The 24,177-nt window shown below is 37.4% G+C and overlaps 1 protein-coding gene across 1 annotated transcript; it reads right to left on the bottom strand.

Annotated features, from left to right (window-relative positions):
• Nucleotides 1-114: 114 nt before the first annotated feature.
• On the bottom strand, nt 115-17,449 carry TM4SF18 (transmembrane 4 L six family member 18). Its single transcript, XM_051983299.1, has 5 exons — nt 17,131-17,449; nt 14,269-14,358; nt 8,483-8,625; nt 5,439-5,619; nt 115-657 (listed from the first exon to the last, which is right to left on the bottom strand). Exons 1-5 carry the CDS (start codon nt 17,305-17,307, stop codon nt 643-645), a joined length of 606 nt encoding a protein of 201 aa, XP_051839259.1. The 5' UTR covers nt 17,308-17,449; the 3' UTR covers nt 115-642.
• Nucleotides 17,450-24,177: the final 6,728 nt, after the last annotated feature.

The raw sequence follows: 24,177 nt of genomic DNA, 5'->3' as shown, positions 1-24,177 counted from the left end.
ACAGGTATTGTGCTGGTTGGCTTTCTTCAACTATTTTTCCTTGAGATGGGAGAGAATTCCATAGTGAAAAATAGTAGGATATTGTTGTGATTTAGAAAGAAAGAAAAGGATCTCTTAAAAAAAAACCTTAAAAAATTTTATTGGGATATATATGCAGAGATCACATATTTTTTGGCTTCCCTTCTGCCTCTAGAGTTGGGAAGGACCAGAATAAAATAGAAGGGCAGAATGATCAAGGGAAGCATCATGGTACACTGGAAACATCATTGGTCTGGAATTAGGAGGTCTGGATTCAAATACTGTCTCTGACACTCATTACATGAGTGAGTTAAGTTCCCTAAGCCTTGCACTAAAAGGCTATTGAGCTTTTCAACTCTAGATGTATGAGCTTACAATTAGCCCATTACGTGGCGCCTAATATAGTGTCTGGAACACAGGATCTGCATAATAAATGCTTATTGACTAATTGATTAATAATCTTATTGAAGTTTGGACCTGTAATAAAGGGAATAGCTCTGAGGAAGAATGAGGAGCATCATCAAGAAATCACATCATTTGAGTCTGTTTTTGTATCCACAAGTCTATACAAGTAAGGTTGATGGTCAGGTCAGGAGCTCACGAAAAGAACTCTTTTTTCCTCATTTAAATGATTCCAGGCTAGAAAAATAAAGAAAAAGCAAGTTAAGTAAAACTGTAAATCTGATTTGTGGAATAACATAGTAGTTTGGAAATAAAATAGAAAAATGGATTCTTTGTTTGGGGAGAATGGGTAGGAAGGAATCTTATTTATCTGGAGAAATCCAATACTAAGAAAGATATTACAAATTAAATGCTGAGACTTTTGAACTTCCTGAAATATTAATGCTCTTTTTTTGCTAACAAAGCATTTATTAGGCCTTTCTTTACCACAGGCCTTTTTTTAGCTTTCCTCGAGCTGAATGATGTCTCTGTAGGTTAAACCTTGCTAACAAAAAGGTTTTGACATGCACTGACCTTGCTAATATGTTAGATCTCGGGAATTGCAGCTGTTTTTGTTGAATAAAATAATCTTTTATTCTCTTCACTGTCCAAAATACTCACTGATATATCCAAGGGGTAAATCTAGAAGAAAGGCTTTTGATAATAGTCTTTGATAATCTGGCCAAGCCAGAACCTGGTTTCAAAGTCTGCCTCTGACATGTACTCTCTTTAACAAATCATTTCTCTGGGCCACAATTTCTTCATCTGTTAAGTGAGTGTATTGAACAAGATGGTCTTTCAGTCTACCTATAAGTATCATCCTAGAAGCTCTCAATTACCCTGGACTTTGGGTTAAACCCCCTAGGGCATCTACCTATAGATACTACTATACTTTTCAGGAACCTCTTATTCTCATTAACACTGTAACTCATGATCCACCAGCCGCTTTATTTCCCATTAACAAGTGAACCATTAATATTCAGCCTTAACCAAAATATTGAAAATGCAAAAAAAAAAAAAAAAAAAAAAAAAGACATTCTCCTCTCAGACCTCAATATCACTCTCATCAATGCATCTGTCAGGAGAGCAGGCACACATCTATGGTCTCAAGGTAAATGAAACACATAGAGAATGTATATAACCAGGTCAACTCACGTCTCTGAGATTGTGGTCTTTTGCATCCTCTTTCAGTCCTAGGGACTACCCAAACATTTCTCTGATTAGTATAGCTTGCGTGTTGAATAAATGGCCATATACGATCAGCATCTCCATTTATGTCCCTCTCCCTCTCCTCTTAACACACTATAATCTGACTTCTAATTAAATCATTTGATTAAAACTATTTTCTCCAAAATTGTCAATGATCTCTTAATTGCCAAATCTAATGGCTTTTTTTTTCAATTCTCAAACTAATTGATCTTTCTGCTGCCTTTGCCTGCAGAAAATGAATTGACCATCCATTTTTTTTTTTTTTAATATCCTGTCCTTTCCAGGTCTTTCCTGGTTCTTCTCATACAAGTCTTACCTCTCCTTTTCAGTTCCCTTTGTTAAATCTTTGTCCAGGTTACTCATTCTAATGGTTAGTGTCTCTCAAGGGTCTATCAAGACCTCTTCTCTTCTCCTTCTATACTATTTTGTTTGGTGATCTCGTGAGTTCCCATGGATTCAATTACCCCCAAACAGCTGATTCTAAGACCTAATTGTTATAGATTTACCAAGCTCATCTCTCCACCTATCTAATTAGCATCTGAAACCGGATATCCAATATATAGCTTAAATTCAGTATGACCCACACTGAACTCACTATCTTTACCATCAAATTTTCTTCTCTTTCTAACTTCCCCATTACTGTTGAAAATACCATATATACCTTCTAATCATTTCAGCTTGCAACCAAGATATCATTCATTCTTCGTTCTCAATTGCCATCCCTCCATATCCAAGTCATTGACCATTCTTGTTGATTCTAGTCTCTCCCTGACACTGTCACCACCCTGGTGCAGGCCCTATCACCAATTATCTCCTGACCTTATCTCTTTCCACATCCCAGCTCATCCTTCCCTCAGCTGTCCAACCAAAGCACCTTCTTATACATTCACTCCGACTTGTTCTTTATGACTTCTAGTATCAGATATAAAGTCTTTTGTTTCAGGTTAAAGAAAAATTTTGTCAAGTCCTTCATGAACTCAAGCAAAGTGACAAGGACATAGTAGTGTACATAGTAAAAGCAAAGTTGTGGGATGATCAGCTGTGAATGAATTTGCTATTTTCAGCAATGCAATGATCCAAGACTACTCTGAAGGACTTATGATGAAAAATGCTATCAATTCCCAGAGAAAGAGCTTATTGTATGTGAATACAGATTGAAGAATATTGTTTGTACTTTTTTTTTTCCCTTGAGGGTTCTTTTTTAGGGAGATACAGGAGGAAGAGCTATCTTTTCTTTTGCAACATGATTTTTATGGAAATGTTTCATACAATTTCACATGGGCCTTCTCAATGGAGATGTCGGGAAGGGGGAGAATATGAACCTCACTATTATAAAAAGAAATGTAAAATGTTTTTCTCTGGTAGCATCCTGTCCATCATTTCTTATATAACAATAATATTCCTTCACAATCCCATATCACAATTTATTCAGCCAATCCCCAATTAATGGGCATCCCTTCAATTTCCATTTTTTGAGTTGCTACAAATATTTTTATACATATAGATTCTTTTCCTTAAAAAAAATCTCTTTTGGAATTTATGCCTTTGTTAGAATACGCATGATTTTATAGCCCTTGGGCACAGGTCATATTTTTTGAACATTTATCAAATGGGGAATATAAAGAACCCATTATCAAACCTTAATCTTTGTGCCTCCATAGAGATTATCACACACACACACACATGCATTTATGTAGGCTGGCTTGCTTTCTCTCCTTAGCACTTAGCACAGTACCTGGCACACAAATGGTGCTTAATTAGTGCTTATTTGCTCACTGGCTCCTAGTTAATTGGCAAAACACACAGTTCAAAGTTGTTCCTGCAGATCAACTTAGGTAATGCTACTGACAGATCCAAGCTCTCTGCCTTCAGGGGAAGGATCCTGAGTTGTTTGTCCAAAGTATTTGCCATTTTTCATATCCCCACCAAGTCTAGAACTGATGACTTCAGATCTATGAGGTCATTTACCATGCAGAAGACCCAATTTCCCATCAATTCCTCGAAGCTTTCAAAACCACAAACAGAAGCAATTGAGATAAGCCAATTCTCCTGAAGGTGGAATCTGGGCCCCTGCCTCCTACCCAGGTTTTTGTGTTTCAGCCATACTAGAGACATTATAGAACATGCAAGTGCTTTCTTTCCCAAATCCAGACAATTTGGAATTTATAAATTCTGTAATCTTTGTTCATTCATTTACCCAATTCTTCTTGAGAGTATGTAGGGTGCTGTGAGGGACACAAAAATATCCAGACCCCACAGGAAAAAGAACCCACTTGTGCAAAAATGTTTGCAGCAGCTCTTTTTGTGGTGGCAAAGAACTGGAAAATGAGCAGATGCTCATCAAGTGGGGAATGGCTGAATAAGTTGTTATATGAAAGTAATGGAATATTGTTGTATTACAAAAAATGACGAACAAGCTGATTTCAGAAAAACCTGGAAAATTTTACACGACTTATACTGAGTGAAGCAAGCATTACCAGGAAAACATTGTACACACCGACATCAAGATTGTGTGATGATTCACTATGATAGACTTAGTTCTCAACAATTCAATGATCCAAGGCAATCACAATAAATTTTGGATGAAAACTGCCATCTGCTTCCAGAAAGAGTCCTATGGAAACTGAATGGGGATCAGTTCACATTATTTTCACCTTTTTTTCTTTTCTGATTTTTCTCTCCCAATTTCTCTCTTCCAATTTCATATGGAAATATGTAAAAAATGAATGTACAAGTGTAAACAAAACAAATTAAAACAAAAAAATTTCAAGTCCAGGCCCTGATGTCAAAGAACTGATAGCTAGCTGGAAATATAATGTTACATGTATACATACATGTATAGCATAATGTTATATAACAATATGAGTGGTTTATATATGGTACTTTATATTTTCATGTATTTGATTCTCACAACTAGTCTAGAAGTTATCTTCTTTCTGTTTTATAGATGAAAATACTGTGGGTCAGATTTGCCTATAGCACACAGGATTCAAATCCAGGTCCTCCAATTTCCAATTCCAGCACACTTTCTCTCTACCAAATTACCTCTTTTAAGACATATTTTATCTTTATTTTTAATTCCTCTTTCTCTTCCTCCATTCTTTCTCTCGTGTATTGACAAGGCTAGAAATACAATGCCAATTTATGCATATGAAATCATGCAAAACATTCTCATGAGACATATGCACAAATGACTTTTAGCCCATGTGTTATAAATACTATGTGTCTGGCACAAATACAAGGCTACAAGCATGAGGACAAGGAGGGAATTATTCATGGCTGGGGAAATGTGGGAAGGAATCAACAGAAAAGCGAGAAAAGGAGAAGAAGGAAAGGAAGAGGACAGTGGGGAAGAGGAGGAAGAGAAGAAATAAAATAGGAAAGAAAGGAGGAAAGGAAAGGAGAGGAAGAGGGGGATTTGAGTCAATCATTGAAGAATGGGTAACATTTCCATAGGTGGGGACTGGGATGTAAGAAGGGATGGGAAGGAAGTCTAGGCAGAGGGATGCATAACTCACTGCACCATTCTGCCTTTCCACAAAGATTGGATGAGGAGAGTCCAGAAGCAGGGAGCTCAGGTAGGAAGCAGCTTATAATATAAGAATATAATCAAGGATAATGCCAATGGAAACAGAAACAAAGAGATGGATTGAAGGAAATATGTGAAAAAATAATTTACAGACCCTGGCAATCAGGTGGATGAAGTGAGTTCCACAAACAGAGCAAGCCTGGCTCTTTTCGGAGTCTACGTGATTTTAGCAGCAGGTTACCTGTATTATGACTGAGTAGGTTGTGCACAGGATCTTGCTGAGTTCAATGATCACTTTGATGAAAGAGATGATCACTTGGAGACCACTGAGTGTTATAAGAATAGAAAATAAAATAATATTCCATTCGACTACATGAGCAGGTTCCAGACACTGGCTCCATGTGCTAGGATCACTGAGGAAACTAAGAGGAGAAAAATGGACAAAATGAGACTGATGACTCATTTTTATTCCATCTAGAATGATGCAAAGGTAGCTGAAAAACTCAAAGCTGTTTTAACATTCATTCTTTCAAGCAACAGGTATTTCCCAAGTTCCTTCTGTACTTATTCTATTGTGCTAGTAGGTGTAGGTTATATGAAAATAAACTTAGTTTCTACCCTCAAGGAATTGGAGATCAAAGATTAAAGGACAGAAGGGGAATAGGGCCTGAACCCATGAGTTTTTAGTATGAAGAACTCTCTCTACCAGTACAGGTTCGAACTTATTGACTCAGAGGTTTCTAGAATGATTTGCCCCGGCTCACGGATCCAAGATCTCTCAGAGATGGGTCATAAAAATTAAGCTTTCTGGACTTCAAGACCAGCTCTTTATCTACTTCTCATGGGATTATTGATTTAGAACTGGAAAGAAACTTGAATTATCTTATCCAAACTCCTCATTTTATAGATGGGGAAACTGAGGCTTAGAAAAGTTGTGATGGGACTAGAACTCTGGATTAGAATCCTGATTCCAAGTTCGGTCTTCTCTCCTCCATCCCATACCATCTCTCCTCCATCTTTGTCCAAAAGCAACTTAAGATGATACATGATCAAGTTGGTTGGTGGGTGAATTTCATTCTTTAAGAGGACCAAAAATGACATCACTGTGTTGGGATCATGGTACAGGGTGACCAATCATGGCTGATAAAACCAATACAAGTTTGGAAAGCTCTATCACAGGTCAGCCACAAATAAGTTCCAAAGGATTGGAAGAAGCAATGAATTCTCTAGTTCAGGGTAGAGTTGGAATGATCCCAGAGAATGTACTACTGGACCTGACCCTATGCAAGAATATAAAATGATCAAAAGGATTTGGCCAAACATTTTTCTTTTCTTTTTTTTTTTTTTTTGGGGGGGGGGGAAACTTTTCCTTATTTATTTGATGCCCCATTATTCAGCGGCCTCTAGATACATTTACAAGTGTAATAGACAAATGACAGTCCCTGCCATTCTGCCTTAATGCCAAACATTTTTCAACTTGATCCCAAGTTGCATCCTGTCAATTTTACTAATATCCCTGTATCTAAGGGCTTTTGGTGGTATCTGGAGTAGCTAAATAGCTCTTTACAAAAGAGATAATACCTAGGAGTAATGGGTGGAGGCTGTCAGGAAAAACATCCTAACCTTTCAAAGTTCAAAAAAGGAATGACTGCTTTTCTGAGTATTCCATTACTGGAAGTCTTTTTTAAAAAGCTGGATGACCACTTTTGGAGTATGTTTGGGAAATGAGGGGGGAAAAACCTTGTTCAATTTAGTTCAGGGACTGCCCACTGAAATATCTTCAAATCCTGTGATTCTGCCCTACTGCTCAGTCAACATAATTGATCATAATCTAACTAAGGGCAGAGACCCAAAAACACACCCTCCTGCCCCTTGGACTCAAGGCATTTGACGACCTTCTGGCTCTTACCATTCTGCCTTAATATTGGTGTGGCATTAGGCTTAGTTTTTTTTCCTCTTCCTTTTTTTTTTTATTTCTGTTTGCATGACAAAACATCTTAATGCAAAGATTCTCTTGGCAGGCAGATTTAAATTTTCCTCTAAGCCATTTGGTGGAAAGGGGAATTGTTAACTGATACTCTATGAAACTAAATTCAGGACTGAAGATTTTACATCACTGTAAATATGAAAAGGTCAGGTCCTCAATTATGAAAATTTGGTACTTAAGGAAGCTTAGGATGAACATAGCCCATCTCTTTGTCCTGAAGGTGAGAACCAAGGACAAAGGTGGCTGATGGGTTTGGGGAAACATGAAAACAAAAATCAATGCTCAGGATGGGTAACTGGAGACAAAGAAGGAAGTCAATCACCCATGGTTTGCTTCAGGTTTCCTTCTCCTTATGACAGAGCCACTTCCTTCTTCAATTGACTCTCTGGGTCATTGATCAGCTGTCACCCATGGGAGGTGTCCCAAAGTAGGAACCTCAGCTATTGCCCCTATTTGAGACACTATGATCTTTCTCTCCTCACTGCCAAAAAGTAATGGGCAGAGCAAATGTGATGATATGGCACCTTCCTTCATCAAGGCAATGACTGCAACTGGCTTAGTAAATAGTCTGTCAGTTTATAATTAAGCCCTTAGTGTTTACCAGGAACTGTGTTAAGCAAAACAAAACCAAACAAAAATCCATGTCCCTTGCTCTCAGATCCCTTCCTAACGGAAGAGACAATATGTAAATAACTAGATACATACAACATATGTATAGAGCAGATGGAAGTTTTTCTAAAAGATAAGATTTGAGCTATCTTATGACTTAACCAGCATCACAGAGATGATAGATATCAGAAGAACTCAGGTTTTCATGACTCCCAGGCCACTCCTTTATCAATTTTACAATGCAGCTTCTTGTATCTGTCTTCGCAATGAATAAAAAGCAAATCTGACCCATTCACAAAAGTATGCAAGTAAGCTTACATCCTAGCTCCATCACTAAGCTATAATTTACACCAAGCTAATATTACCTTGCCCCAACCTTCCCCAGGTAAACTTCATTCTAGGGCATAGATCAAATGCTTCCTTTTTTATAGCTCTCTGATAACCACTTACATATGGATAACCAAGATTTCCAATGATTAGGGGAGGGAAAGCTCAACATGTCTAGATTTATCTATGAACAATTACATCTGTTAACAAATATTACCATTTTGGGGAGGATCATTTTTATGTTTCCAATTTGTTATAAAACTAATTAGCATTGAATGACAAATACTAATAGGAGTTATGAACCAGTGGGTGAATGTTAGATGCCTTCCCTAGCTTCCATGAATTGGGAAGTTTCATCTTACCTTCCTGTGGTATCTTCAAAGACATATTCCCAGCCATTGAGGGTACGGCAGTATGGTCCTTGCACTAATCCCAATGCTGATATCACCAAGCAATATCCGGAGAAAGCAATTCCAAGGACAGAAAAGATAATGGAGAGTAAACTCTAAATTAAATATAGAAGAATTTTAGTGACATTAAACAAGACTGAGGGTATTTGCAGTTAATGATCACACAGGTACCTCCTTTCTCAATCTCACTTGAACTTACCTCATTGTTAATAAACAAATGTCCACTTTAAATCTAATTGTTCTATAAATTTATGACTAGTAACTTTTAATTATGGGCATGTACTAACATCTGTGCCTGGAGAAAGACACATAAAACTCTTCCTTAATTGAAATATTAAGGGTGAATAGAAGTGACAGGGACAGAGAATTTACAGTCTGCCATCTTGATAACTTTCCATTATAACTTTTTGTTAACTAGATGCTAAATTCTATTAGTTCTGAGGATTTCAAATGTACCTTCTAAATATGGAACCCAGAGACAAAACATCAGTCACCTTACTGGACTTATGATTCTAATGATTTACAAAATCCATTTTAAAGTACTTTTTAGTTTTATATCATATAAACCAATCTTGTACAATTGACCAAATTGTTTGTAGTCCAGTGTTATACAGGTCATATAATTAATTTATGGCACAGATATTGTGAAGGGATTCTTATAAGCCATCAACAACTTATTAAACCCTTATTATGTTCAAGATACCATGCCTTGGGATGAGATGGAGATAAAAGATACAGTTGTTCTCAAGGAGTTAACAACCAATTTGGAAAGTATCTGACAATGTGAAGAATCTCTGATATCATTAGTACAGGGAACTTCTAGTGGAAGAACTCGTTCCAGTAATATAGATCATTATATAACTAAGGTTGATAAGTTACATAGCTATAAGTGGGAATTTAATCTGGTCCATTTTAATGCTAAATCCAGTATTCTACCCATCATAGTATATTGCCTGTGGGGGGGAAAAACATGTATATGAATTATAACTATTGGTACAAAGAGTATGTGATAAGTCCCAAATAATTATGTAATTAAGTGCTATAGGAGCTCAGAATAAAGAGAATCTCATGGGCTAGGGTGATCAGGAAAAGGTATACAGAGAAAATAGCATCTGGCCTTGAGGATAGAAAGCAGAAGGAAGACATATAAGGCAGGAGGGGAAAAAAAAAAAAAAAAAAAACAGTGGAAGCCAAGATTCAAATATGAGAACAGGAATGCTGTGCATAAAGAGCAGTGAATAGATTAGTCTGTTTGTTCTGAAAAGTTCATATAAAGGAGTAGTAAAAAATTAAGTTGGAAAGATAGAATGGGCCATATTATGAAGGTCCTTGAATGTCCTTGAATTTAAATGTTAGCCTGCAGGTAAAGAGCTATTGAAAGTTTTAGAGCAATGGGACATAATGAAAGTAGTATTTCAGAATTCTTAATTTGGTATCTAGATTGGAGAGGGGAGAAGGGACAGTCAGAAAGACCAGGTAGCAGATTATTGAGATGATCCAAGTATGAAATGGTGTGAATCTGAATTAAAGTGGTGACAATAGAAAGAGGAAAAGAAGAAATTAGTCTTCTACTAAATGATTTAGCAAAGATTGGGATGGGGAGGCAAAGGAGAGGGATATAATAAGAAGAACTTGAAGCTTCTGATTCAGGATGACTGGGAGAATAAAGATACCACTGACAAACAAGAGAGAAGTTAGTGATAATAGTTTTAAAAGAAAAACAATTCGGAGAGATAGCGATAGGTTCAGCAATCCGTGTTAAGGCAGAGAGATAACCAGCCAAGCTTGTTGTGGCAAAGCCATCTAGTGTCTCCTCCTTCTCTCTCTCCCTTTCTCTAGGTGCCCTCTCTCACATCTCTCCTTCTCTTTTTAAAGAATAGAGACATTTCCTGTGTCTGGTTTTTGATGTTCAATGAAAAAAAAAAAAAAAAGGAAGTATATTCTCTGGAGGGAAGCAGTGTAGTGTGATATAGAGCAGAGACAGAAGTCTTGGCTTGGCTAACAGCTTATCACTTGACTTTGGCCAAGTCACTCCATCTCTTTGAATCTCAATTTCCTCATCAGGGAAGGCTGAACGAAATGATCACTGTGAGCTCTTCCAGCTATGTAATGTTTTATAATCTGGATTTATCATGTCATCAAAACAAAATCTGGCATAGACAGAGTGTAACAAATTCATCAGAGCCAGGTTAAGAAAGAATTTATTCATTTTAAGAAATTAGCAAACTTACCAAGGTACATAAAAAAAATTAGTAATTTTCCTAGAACAGTAGAAATGATCCCTACACTCATTCCCAGATCGTTTAGTACCCTTTGGTCTGCTTCTGTTAGTTGGCAAAATTGTAAAACAAAAGCTCCCCAATAACCACCACAATCACAATAACCAAACACATTTCACTCAACTGAATAATTTCTAGGAAGGGAATATCATTGCTCTTCTTAGGCTTCTCCCTACTTTTGATGGTAGTTAAAATATCTTTTTGAGATTGAAGATTAGAAAAAGTTCCCATTTCCCTTTCAAGTAATCTCCATTATCTTAAAACTTGATATCTTGGCTAAGGTGTTCATAGTTCCCCAGTGGACTGCCTGCTGACATATCTATTAGAACAAATCAAAATCATGAGATAAAAAAAGAGAGATTCTTGTGTAACCCACATCAAAGATCTCACTTCCTGTCTTACCCCTTCCCCATTTTTCCCATAACTCTTGGAAGCCTAGATGAAATATTACTACTGTCATTACTACAATAGCTTACCAGAATATTTGAATTAGAAGGGAGATCATTCAGCCAATTTTATAGGTGAAAAAAAAATGGCCTCAGAAAAAGGTGACTTGCCACATAAATAGCAACCAGAGACTCGGACTTGTGATGGCAAATCCAGTACTTTCCTCTTATATTACATCACTTTTTTCATTGATCCAAGGCACTGAATGATCTAATTACAGAGACAGAACTTAGAGACGAGATGGAAGACAAAGCTTTAGGGATACATTAAAAATTTAAAAAGTAACACAGAAATTCAGCGTCAGAAGAGACCTCAGTCTAAGAAAGAAAAACAAGCAGAAACCCAACCTACCTAGAAAACAACAAATTCTCTTTGTAGCATGTGTTTGTTGCTAGGTTTTGATGACAGTCACTAAGCCTTTGCTTGAAGATGGAAAAGAGATTGCAGTTACTCCCTCTGGACATGGCTCAGCTCACTTTGGGATGGTGGGATGGCTGGGGAATTTTTCCTTAGGTCGAGGTGTTTGTTTTTTTTGTTTGTTTGTTTGTTTTCGAAGAAGACTAATGACATCATAAATGATGGCTTGGCTTGCCCATGAATTGGATTTAAGTGAGGCAGAATTGTACAAAGTTGTTGGCCCCACGTTCTCTTCCTGATTATCCAAGTCCAGTGGCAGGACAGCAGTCATGAAGACTGGATTTGCCTAAGACCCAGAATGCCATTTCTCCTTTATTTATTTTCCTCTCATTCCTCCTACTTTTCCCCAGTTCTTTCAAACAGAACCAGTTTTTTTTTTAATCTTTCATCTGATAATTTGTTATTTAAACCTTGGGGTATTTGAAGAAAACTATCATATACCCAGAAATCATTTCTTCTTCAGGCTAAATATTCCTAGCTTCTTCCACTAATCTTCCTATGGCATGGACTTGAGGCTCTTCACCATCCTTTCCCCTCCTCTGAATTCTCTCTGGCGCTTATCATCATCCTTTCTAAAATATGATGGCCAGAAGTAAACTACCGATATATGGGCTGACTGGGGCCATCTTCTCATTCTTGGATAATAGGTAACTTTCAATAGAGCCCAAGATCATAGCAGCTTCTTATTTTAATGGTACATCATATGGTCTCATAATAAGATGTTTACTAGAAAAATCACAAATAACTAACATTGCATATGTCATGGCATCTTCTCAAAAGAATTCAGACTCACACTATGTCCCACCCAAGCCAAGGCATTTATTTGGGAGACAGCTCAGTGGTGAAATGCCAGTGGGCATTTCTTGTTGGGACAAAAGTGGCTCCTTCATAGAGCAAGAATGCCTAGGACTGGCTGATGGAAAAAAGGCAGCAAGTCATAATGGGGGAAGAGACAAGAGGGCCCAAGGGGGTGTGTAATTACCCAGGGACCGTTACATTGTGGGGGAGGGAGAATTGCAGTGTTAATCATATATTAATGAATCTAGGCTCATTAAAAGGTGAGGGCTGGCCATGCAAAAGTGTCATTTCAGGGAAAGTCCCTTCTGTAGTTTTCAGGCCAATATCCTGTTTAAACTGGATATCCATTGATCAGCTCACTTCCCTGTGGAGACTGCATGTTTATTGCTCACAGCAGAAAGCTCCTACTTATCTCACCAGTTAACTTTTGAATATTCACAATTGAAATTTTTGCTATTGAGGATACTGAAGAATATTGAATCTTTTTAAGTCCTGCATATCCTGCAATGTTCATATATATTTGTTTTTGCTTTGTCTCAATTAGATTGTAAGCTCCTCAAGGTCAGCACTATCTTTTGCCTCTTTTTATATCTTAAGTGTTCAGCTCAGTGCATATAATATAATGTAATATACACATTATATTATATAATGTTATATATAATATAACTAATAAATGTTTATTGAATTGAGTAGTATTCTATCCTTGGGGTTCCAAATCTTTCTGCTATCAACTTTTATTAATGCCAATAACAATAAGTTTACTTCACAGGGAGCCTATGATTATAAGCTTGACACCTTCTGTCTGGAAGAAAATGGGTTTGGGTTTATTCTACAGACCTGAATAGAGAGTGGGAAGCTGAAATTCTAGACTTGTTTCTACCATTCACTCATATTCTATCCATTTGCATTAGCACTTCTGGCTATTGTATCACAGTGTAAACCTATAGTGAGCTTGTACTCCATTAAAAATCCCAGAACTTATTTCAACAGCTGCTTTCCTCTCTGTGTGAATTTGAGCAAGTTACTTAGTATCTCTGGGTCTCAGTTTCCTCATCTGGACAATCAGGAAAGTTGGACTTTCAAGTTTCCTTCAGGCCCTAAATTCATGCTTCCATGTACTCCCTAAATTCTCTACCCATCTTCCATTTCAATTTGAGGAGCATATTTTCCCTCGGAGAGAGTAGGAGATGATCACTGGCACTTGCCTCATAAGCCAGATTGATTTGCCAATGGCCATGTCCAAAGCCTACAGGGGAGAAGCATGAACACAAAATTGTCTAGGAAAGCTCAATCCCTCTCCATTTGCCCTCTTAAATGGTATTACTGAAGATTGTATAACCAACATTTAAATTCTTTCAAAATACTTAGTTTTTGGCTATTTGAACTGAATAACAAGTCTTGAAATCAGACTTTAGTTATTCAATTATGGAACTGAAATATATTAAAGCATTATTATTGTCACTATCTTGGTGTTTTCTGCAGACAGACTAATTGAGAAAAGGAAGTAGACTTACTGAGAAGAAAAGGGGCAATTAAATAGGCGGAATAGTGTATAGAGAGTGCTGACTTGGAGTCTGAAGGGCTTGAGCACAATCCAGCCTCAGATAATTCTGAGTTGTATGACCTTAAGGAAGTCATTTTTTGCCTCAGTTTCCTCATCTGTAACATGGGCTAAAGAAGGAAATAACAAACCATTCCAGTATCTTTTTCAAGAAAAATCCAAATGGGATCATGAAGAGTCAGAATGAAGAACAACAAACTTACTTAGAAAGCAACAACAGCAGATTCTGCCCTTACCATATATTTTTTGCTGCAGTTCTCACTCTGACAGCATTTATATGGTGTGTTTCTCTCCAATATTAGGAGAACTGCAGCTACTATAAGCATCTGGAGGAGAGAAAAGATAAAAGGTTTAAGGATGATTCCTTAGCCCCCGTATTTCTCACATTGCTTTTCATTCATTTTTATTCATTTAATGACTATCAATGATAAAGTGCAGTGGATAGAGCGGTGGGTCTGGAATTAAGAAGACTCATCTTCCTGAGTTCAAATTCAGCTTCAAGCACTTACCAACTGTGCGACCTTGGGCAAGTCACTTAATCCTGTTTGCCTCACTTTCCCCATCTGACAAATGAGCTAGAGAAGGAAATGGTGGAATACTCCAGTATCTTTGCCAAGAAAAACCACAAAGGAGGAGGAAATATCCATTAACTAATGACCATTGACTAATAGTCTCTGACTAATGAGAAAGTGGGGATTTCCCATCCAGGCTAGATTTTCCCATTTTTCTTCCTGATTCTGTAAATAAGGGAAGATGATTCATCTGAAGTTTTGCTTTTGTTTACCAGCCTTTCTCCTTTAACACATTAACATATGAGACTCAGGCTGTATTTAAAATTCAAGAAATAAAGTAAAATGTGTTCTTTGAATTACCCAGGTTGCCTATATACATAAATCAAATAAACCTGTGAATTCAGTTTACTTCATGCAATGTTCTTGGTCTGTAGACACAAGGTTTAATCACCAAAAAAAAAGAGCTTTGATTTGATTTGATTTGTTTTTCATTCCACATTTCTGACTTGCACCCCAAAGTATTATGAGGCTTGTAGCTCCAAGAGAATTCTCCATTCAAACATTAACTTTATGCAAGAAAACATAAGCCAAGTTTACTTCCACTTTTCTAGGTTTGTAGCCAGAATTTCTGGAATTTGACCATCTAAAGAGACAGCTGCCCAAGTTCAATTTCTGACTCAGACACATAAAAATCCCTTGCTGTCTCAGTGTCCAAAGTAGCTCTGAGATGACAAAAATTGCAATTACTGCTCTGAATTTGTAGAACAAGCTTCTTCATCTGAGATTTCACTAGACTATTAGAATCACATTTCTATGCCTAATATCAACTATCTAAACTCCTACTGCAATAATTCCCAACTAAGGTGATTTTAATATTTTCAAAGGCTCCCAGCTTATAGATCCTTTGACAAAAATAAGCAGTATGGTTTGTGAGCCTTTATCAGCCTTTATCAGCACAGATCATAAACCATCTCTGACCGAAGAGATGGGTCCCTAAAGCACACACAGTTGAAGTCACACTTGTTCAGTAGCACAGAACTAATTTCTGAGGTGGGATTTGAAATCAGATCTTATTGACTCTAAACTCAGTATTCTTATCTACTACCTCATCCTGCCTCTGACATAGCTGTCCCAGTTAAGATAACAATTGATTCCCACTCCTTTCCGCAGAACCATTTTTTAAAAAAGGAAGTTAATTACATTGCATTTTAATTCTCTTTCAGGTTTCAAATGCTTCCAATTTTAGGACCTAAAACTTAAAAAAAGGCAAAATTCACTTTGTTCCTTTCTCATAACTAGGATCCCAGTTACCAGCTTTGTCTGTTACTTTTCTGCTATGTAAGCTCAGTTCTATCTTATTATATAGTAGTCTTCTGAGTTCACACATTTGGTGAGATAGCCAGATGTTTCTTCTGTAATTCATTTTTACTAGAAAATGCCACATTTTCTAGGCAAATTATTTGTTATTTCTCTATTCTACCCTCTGACAACAGTATTTAATTAAAAAAAAATTTTGACCTTAAGAAATATCAACTAACATGAACACTTTCATATACACAGTACAACAGACGACGATAGAATGGGAAAATTTGAGTCTCTATTATGTATAATTTGCTTTTTTCTTTAAGTAATCAAATGAAAGTTCAACAGAAAATGTTTAAAGTTGTGCAGCTTGTCTGTGCTACTTTCTAGGCTTCTGCTCTCATTGGTGCATTTAAAAAAAAAAATGATTCAATGACCCTCTTTCTTTTTAAAATTTGATTACCCTAACACTAGGTCTCTTCTCCCTCACAAGCAAAAAAAGTAAAATTTTAAGAATAAAACAATCCTGAAGGTGTAGTTATATTAAATTCTCTCCTAGAGAATGTATTATTGGAAGGTTTGAAGGCAGGATGTCTGTGTTGGTAGAAATGTTACGTGGTCGTAGTTGATATCTGAGAAATATTCTTTTAGTTAGAGATGATAGTAGAAAGAATGTGGTAGATTTGGAGTCAGAGAACTTGAGTTCAAATCTCAGCTCTCCAGTGGAATGATCACACTGAGGTTCTGCTTTCTCATCTTTAAAATGAGAAATCTTTATGGTTACTGAGATCGCTTCCTGGACTATGAACGTGTAGTGTTATACATCTCCCCTGACCGAGCTTTAGAAGAGTTATCAAGTGGTCATACACTAATCATCAACTAATTCTTTGTTTGAAAAACAAAAACCAAATAATCTATCATGTCAGACTGCTTAGAAGAACTCCAATGGGCTTTCCTACTACCTGTGAGGCTATAAAAATGGTGGATTAGGACATTACATCTGCCCTTAAGAAGAACAATTTATCTGGAGGGTCAATACCCTAAAATAAACTTTAAAAAAATAAAATCTAGATAACCAAGGACTTTCTAGTCCTGGAAGCCAAATTTCCTCCCAACTTCATTATGCTTAGATTCCCTGGTTTAGTGACACTACAAACAGTTGCCTGACCAATCATGTCCCACCCTTGGCCCCTGTTGTCAGTTATTAAAGTCCCTTCATTTATCACTTTTGTTTCAGAATAAGACATTTTTCTGACTAGTCCAAATCTCCCAAACACAACTTACCATGATGCCTGAGAAACAGATTCCTTCAAAATACCACACATAATTGGTGAGTTTGTGGCTGGATGCATATGAAGTCTGTCCATTTGGAAAATATAGCAAGATATTAACAATAATGCTCCAAAGTGCAAGGGGAATTATCAGACAACTGAGGCAGCCACTGCATCTCCGAGCCCCCATCCTGGTGTGGGTAGTGCGGTCTGGTAGTCTGTAGAACTCGAGTATCAAGAAGAATTTGAAAGCTTCTTTCCCCCTGTTTCTCTTTTTTTTCTCTCTTTCTTTCTTACTTTCTTTTTTCTTTCCTTCTCTCTCTCTCTCTCTCTCTCTCTCTCTCTCTCTCTCTCTCTCTCTCTCTCTCTCTCTCTCTCTTTCTCTCTCACCTGTGACTTTCTTTTCTGGGTCAGACTTTCATTTCATATTCATGAGGAGCTGGTTACTTACTTAGCTATAACTCCAGCCAAACATTATCAGCGTTAAATAGTAGTTTACTGTTCAGGGAACAATAGACAATAATCACTGGCTGAAGAGCCCGGTTGTCTTCATCCTGTGCCAGAAGTGATGAGGTGGGCTGTCTTTTTTTCTTTCTGGTTTTAATGTGTCATTTTCCTCTAGATTAAAGACCTCCTGCCTTAACCCTGAGTGAGTTTTAAGAGGGAAGTTTGTAGAAAGGAAAGGAAAGCCAGGCAGCTTTCATCCAACTGTTGGAAGCAGGAGGTTTAGTGAAAACAGAATCTGGTAGACCAGAGAAGCAAGCCCTGGGAATTCTCACAGCTTCACTTTATGCCCGGGTCAAGTGCCCATCTTCCTTCCCTGGAGTTTGTATGTATGTATGTGTGTGATCTATGCATGTATACACAGATGTACAAATACATCTAAGCACATGTATGTATATGTGTGTGTGTGTGTGTGTGTGTATGTATGTATCTGAGAGATACAGAGACAGAGACACACAGAAACAGGAAGAGACAAACAGAGATACAGAGACAGAGATAGGGAGGGAGAGGCAGAGGCAATGAAGAGCTGTCTTCAAAGTTATGAAGATGCAGGTACAAATTTTCTTCAGTAGTCCAGGTACAGACTTAGCTATTGCCCTCTCCCTCTCCTTCTCTCTCTCCTTCTCTTTCTCCCTCTCCCTCTTCCCCACCCCCATCTTGTCTCTGTCTCTGTCTCTTCCTCTCTCTCTGTCTCTATTTCTGAATCTCTGTATGTCTCTCTGTGTCTTCTCTGTCTCTCTGTCTCTGTCTGTCTCTCTCTTTCTCTGCATCTGTATGTGTCTCTGTGTCTCTGTCTTTGTCTATCTCTGTCTGTCTCTATGTTTGTGTGTCTCTGTCTCTCTCCCTCCTCTGTCTGTCTGTCTTTCTGTCTATCTATCTATCAGATACCCACATATTTAATCTGCCATTTATCTCCGTGGATTAAGAATAACTAGGAATTCAATTGTTATCTTAATTAGCAGGAAGTGGACCCAGGAAGAAATGAAATGACTGAATAGCTTAAGGAGGCAGCTAGGTAGTCCAGAGAATAGAGTGCTGGACTTGGAGTTAGGACACTTGAGTTCAAATACTGCCTCAGATGCTTACCAGCTATGTGGGTTTGGTCTCAGTTTTCTTGATTATAAAGTGAAAATAACAATATTATCCCCCAGTTTAGAAGGCTGTTGTGAGGCTGACATATTTGCAAGTATTTTGCAAGGGTCATCTAAATGCTAGCTACTATTGACTTAGTGGAGGTTATCTTGTGATAAGAATAGGATGGGACAAAACCCCCTAAGATTATGGAACAATGGAGAGAGAGCTGCCTTTAGAAATCAGAGTTTCTAGATTCAAGATTCTTCCTCTGGTGCTTGTCTTCTGTGTACTTCCCTGGGCTTAATCTGTGAAAATAAAAGGGCTGAACAGAACAGCCTCAGATAATCCCTCAACATTAAATCAATGATCCCTTAATTTCACTCTCAGGCTAGCATGATAATGTTTAACCCTGCACAGAATCCTTCTAATATCCCCGCCCAGGTACAGCATCACAACAGGGCTTTGTGCCCTTTTTCAGAGGACTTTCTTCTTTAACCCTGTTCAGTGGGTACCTCTAAAGCAGAGCCCCTAAAAAAGAGACTTGCTTTTCTAACTTTTTCCTTACCCTATTGATCTAAAATAAACCCACAATCTTTCTTTAGGCCTTCTCAAAAGTGTTTACTGCTAGGAACAAAGGAACCAACAAGGATTAAAAACAACACATTAAAGGGGAAAATTCCAAAGGTATAAGGAGTTTTAACAGCTAATCTTTGCTTTTTAATGAAGTAGTAACACAGCTAGGCCTGAACTGTTTTAGCTTATTTCTCTTTTGTCTCAGAAGTCAAATCTACTCAAGTTTTTTCTCTTTGAATTTCTCAGGGAAAGATTTCATGTCTCTTCTCTGAATTCCCCACCAGAGAATATAAGGAAGTTTCTTCCTTTTTCACTCTATGCTTTAGTGTCCAAGATTGGATCCCAGAGTAGAAAAATGAGTATCAAATAGTAAATTACTGGCCCTTCATTTATGCCTCTGAAAATACTGTTAAAATCCATCCCAATCTCTTTCAATTTATGACGACAAAAATCAAAAAAAATTCTTCACATAAAAGCAGAGTGAATGATATCTAAGAAAAATGTATACAAATCTTTGAAAAATATTTTTTATTTTGTTAAATATTTCCAATTATATATAAAAACTTGCAATATTCATTTAAAATTTTTTAAATTCCAATTTCTTTCAGTCCATCTCATCTGAACCCCATTCCCTGAGAAATCCAGCAATGTGATATCAATTATACATGTGGAGTCTTGAAAAACATATTTCCTTATTAGCTGTATTATAAAAAAACACAGAGCCATACACATAAAACAAGACAAATTAAGAAATTAAAAAGTATGCTTCAATATGCACTCAGAAATCATCAGTTCTTTCTGGAAGTGGAGAGGATTTTTCATCATGGGACCTTTGGAATTGTCTGGAAGTCTTGTTCAGAGTACCTAAGTCTCTCACAGGTTTATCATGTATACAACAGTCTTTGGCACACCTTTAATATAGATGCAGGAGGCTCGGGGGGTTGAGGGCATCCTAAGATCAAAAAAAATTCCCCTCTATTTATGTTCAAAAATCACAATAAAAATGCTTTACTTCCATGTCGCAGATTTTCACTTTCTAAAGTGTTGTCTCAGACATTAATTACCCCAGGTGACTCTCCTCTTCCAAAAACTTTAAGTTACATAGAATAGGTGTCTGGATCATAGGACTGTGGATAAGCTGTTGGCCATCAGAGGCCACCCAATCTGGCTGTTTAACATTCTTGCCGATGTCTTAGATTAAGACATAGATGATACACTCATCACATTTTTAAATGATGTAATTGGGAAGGATAGTAACACAGTGGATGATAGACCCAGGCTCCATAAAGATCTTCATAAGCTCAAGCATTGGACTGAATCAAATAAGCTGAAATTCAACAGGGATAAATGTAAAGCAAACATCAATTCCAGTGGAGCCATGGGTGGATATCAGTTGTTCTGAAGAACATCTGGGGATGTTAGTAGGTTGCAGGCTCAATATGAGGCAGCAGCATGACAGAGCAGCCAAAAAAAGCTGATACCATCTTGGGCTGCCTTTAAGAGTGGCAAAGCTTCTAGGAATGAATAGATTACAGTCCATATACTCTGTCCTTATCTGGAATAGGACATTCAGCTCTAGGTGCCCTAGAACAGAACTTTGGTGGGTTGAAAGGAGAGCCAGTAGAATGATCGATTTATTTCAGTCTATGTTATATGAGGATCAGATGATAGAATTGAGAATATTAATCTGGGAAAAAGAAGTAAGGGTGAGAGAAAGGGAGATGTGGGAGCTGTTTTCAGGAACATGACTTATAGAGAAGTCTAGACTTAAAGAACTCAGAGCAAAGGACAGAATTTACTAATGGATCAATTATATCTGGATGCTAGGAAAAGCTTTGTACAATTAGAATTGTGCAAGGTAGAATGGACAGACTGGAGAGATGGCCAGTTCTCCTTCCTCAGCAGCCTTTAAGCAGATGACAGATGGCCATTTTTCAGGGATGTTATGGTGGGGCTGCCTTCTGTGGACATGTTGGATCAGGTGGCTACTGAGTCCCTTTCCAACTCTCAAATTCCACAATTCTATGAATTCACCTCTACAGGGGAAGAAATTGAAAACCAGAAGCCTGTTGTGCCAAGTGGTAGAGCAGGTAAGAGAACCTAGACCTTCTAACTCTTAATCAAGATTTTTCCACTATGGCTAGTGTAATTATTTCCATTTTACTGGTGAAGAAACTGATTTGTTCACATTGGCCAAGATCACTAGTGACAGATGATACTAGAATGCTGTCCAGTGACAACTAATTGAGTGGGAAGCACAAAGATCTGTGAGTCAGAAGTCAGGGTTCTAGGTCTCGCTCTTTCCCTACTCCTAATGGGGTGATACATCTCTTAACTTCTCTAGGGAGGAAGATCTCTAAAGTCCGTTCTAGCTCTAAAAAATTCCATTCTCTTCCCCCTACTGAGACATATCCTGCAATGTCCAGAACTACTTTTATTAGTATTTCCTACTTTATCCATGAAAGAAAATAAGGATAGACATACTGCATTGGTTCACCTAGTACTACAGTGGTTAAAAAAGATGGGACCAATGATTGTATCTCCATTATCTTGTCTTTGGTCCTACGCAAGCTTCCACACACATGGACACTTGCAGCCAGCTCATGGTACAATAGGGAGAGGGTTGGGACTAGAATCAGGAAAACCTGAATTTAAATGTGACCTCAGACACTTACTATTTGTGGGATTCTCGCAGATCATTTAACTTCTGGCTGCCTCAGCTGCCTCAGATCTGTAAAACAGGTCTATTTCTCAGAGATATTGTGAGGATCAAGTGAGATAATAATTATAAAGTACTGGCACACAGTAAGCAGTATTTAAATGTGAATTATTATTATTATTATCTTCCTTTTTCCAAAGCAATTCTGAGAGCAAAGTTAAATTACAGATAGAATGTGCTTTGAGAAATTAAAGGTAGGGATTATTATGTGTAAGATTTTTAAAATTATTATACTTTATTTAAACAATCATTTTCTTAATATATTAAGGTCCCTGGAGGAGTCAAGCAATATATCAATTACATACAAAATACATTTCCAAATTAGCAAGAAAAATAAAGTGGAAAAGTATATAAATAGTGAGTTTTTTTAAAAATCTGTCTTAGATTCACAGTACCACAGATCTAAAACTAGAAGGGATGTGACTTTTTTTTTTTTTTTTTTTTTTTTTTGCAGAGGCAATTGGGATTAAGTGACTTGCCCAGGGTCACACAGCCAGGAAGTGTTAAGCGTCTGAGACCAGATTTGAACTCAGGTCTTCCTGAGTTAAGGGCTGGTGCTCTATTCACTGCACTCGCTGTCTGATATTTTGAGCTAAGGTCTGGACTTGAAATAAGTAAGATTTGAAACCATGGACCTTGGACACATTTAGTATACCATTCTCCTCAGAAGAGGGGCGGCTTAATGGTACAGTGGATAGAGTATCAGACCCTTAAGTTCAAATCTAGCCTCCGATATTTACTAGGTATTTGACCCTAGACAAGTCACTTAACCCTGCTTGCCTCAGTTTCCTCATCTGTAAAATGAGCTGGAGAAAAAAATAGGAAAGCTCTCCAGTATCCGTGCCAAGAAAACCCTGAATAGAGTCACAAAAAGTCAGATACTACTGAAAATCATTATGCACCACACTCCTTAGAGGTCATTTTGATCAATCATAATATCACAGGTATCAGAGCTTTAGAGTTGGAAGGAAATGAGAAGGAAACGTTCTCATTTTCATATTGAGGAAACAGGTTCCAATGATTGATTTGTCCAGGGGAGAGCTAGGATTCACTGGCACCCAGGAGTCTTGATTTCAGAGCCATTCCATGACTATCCATCTTCTCCATCACACATTTCCTCCTGAAGTTTCAGTTTGAGTTAAAAGAGGTTGCATTTTCATCATCCTAAAATGATTTCCTGATGCTCCTTGGGCAGCCTCTTGATTAGGGGGTCAACATTGCTAACCTAATTGGGAAAAGCAGCAATCAGGTTTCAAAGCGGTGTCTGGCGGGCTCCCTCTGGTGGATGTGGCTTTTCCACATGGTTTCTGATCACAAACCTGCAAATTTAGGAGCTTGCTCATTTTTTCCGGAGACATTTACAGAAACTTCAGTACAGACATTTGAGGTAACTAGGAGATGTTGGAGACACACAATTAAAATAGTTTCAGCTTCCTCCACCACCAAACCCTTCAGCAGAGCTCTTAACAAAAAGCAAAACAGTTTAATTTGAGTTTCATGTCTTTTTAGAGAGAGATTTTTCCCTGGGACTCACCCAAGATATTCCTGTCCTTGTGATGTTCTCCACCAGACGCAACACACACCTCTTAATGATGGCTCTGAAAATATTTCAGGAGCAATGAATGAAGGAAAAGAACTAGGAAGACTGGATCTGGGAAGATTACAGTGATCAGGAAGACAGAATGAGTCTAGAATCTTGTCCATAGCCCAGTCTTTCAAAATACTTAAAGATAATTATTGATATCCAGGGAATATCTGCTCAGGAGAAGGCTTTGGGTATGATTATGGATCATGGAATAATATCTTTCTCTACCTTTCTCCCATCAAGGACAATCCACTGTTCACGTTCCCTTGCTACCACCCATTAAAACTGGTTTTTACTTTATTTTTTCCCTTTTGATTGTTTTCTTTTTCTGGTTATACATGTACATTCATTTTTAAATACACATTTCTTTATAAATCATGTTGGGAGAGAAAAATCAGAACAAAAGAAAAAAACTACGAGAGGAAAAAAATAGAAGAAAAGGGGGAGAAAAAGGAAATATAGCATGGATTGATTTAATAGGAGTCTCCATAGTTCTCTCTCTCAGGATTTTAGATGGCATTTTCTTTTTTTATTTTATTAAAGCTTTTTTTATTTTTAAAACATATGCATGGATAATTTTCCAACATTAATTCTTGCAAAACCTT

Source organism: Antechinus flavipes, chromosome 3, assembly GCF_016432865.1.
Source record: "Antechinus flavipes isolate AdamAnt ecotype Samford, QLD, Australia chromosome 3, AdamAnt_v2, whole genome shotgun sequence".
In the NCBI taxonomy this organism is placed as follows: domain Eukaryota; kingdom Metazoa; phylum Chordata; class Mammalia; order Dasyuromorphia; family Dasyuridae; genus Antechinus; species Antechinus flavipes.
The sequence above is the reverse complement of the archived record's forward strand: the minus strand, read 5'-3'. Positions and strand labels throughout refer to the sequence as shown.

Excerpts from the sequence above, each read along its gene's own strand:
- TM4SF18 (XM_051983299.1), bottom strand. The coding sequence starts at position 17,307 with ATGGGGGCTCGGAGATGCAGTGGCTGCCTCAGTTGTCTGATAATTCCC. Across the intron at positions 8,626-14,268 it reads ACTGCAGCAAAAAATATATG|AGTTTACTCTCCATTATCTT; the intron begins GTAAGGGCAGAA and ends TATTTAATTTAG. Across the intron at positions 5,620-8,482 it reads TTTGAAGATACCACAGGAAG|TTTCCTCAGTGATCCTAGCA; the intron begins GTAAGATGAAAC and ends TTCTCCTCTTAG.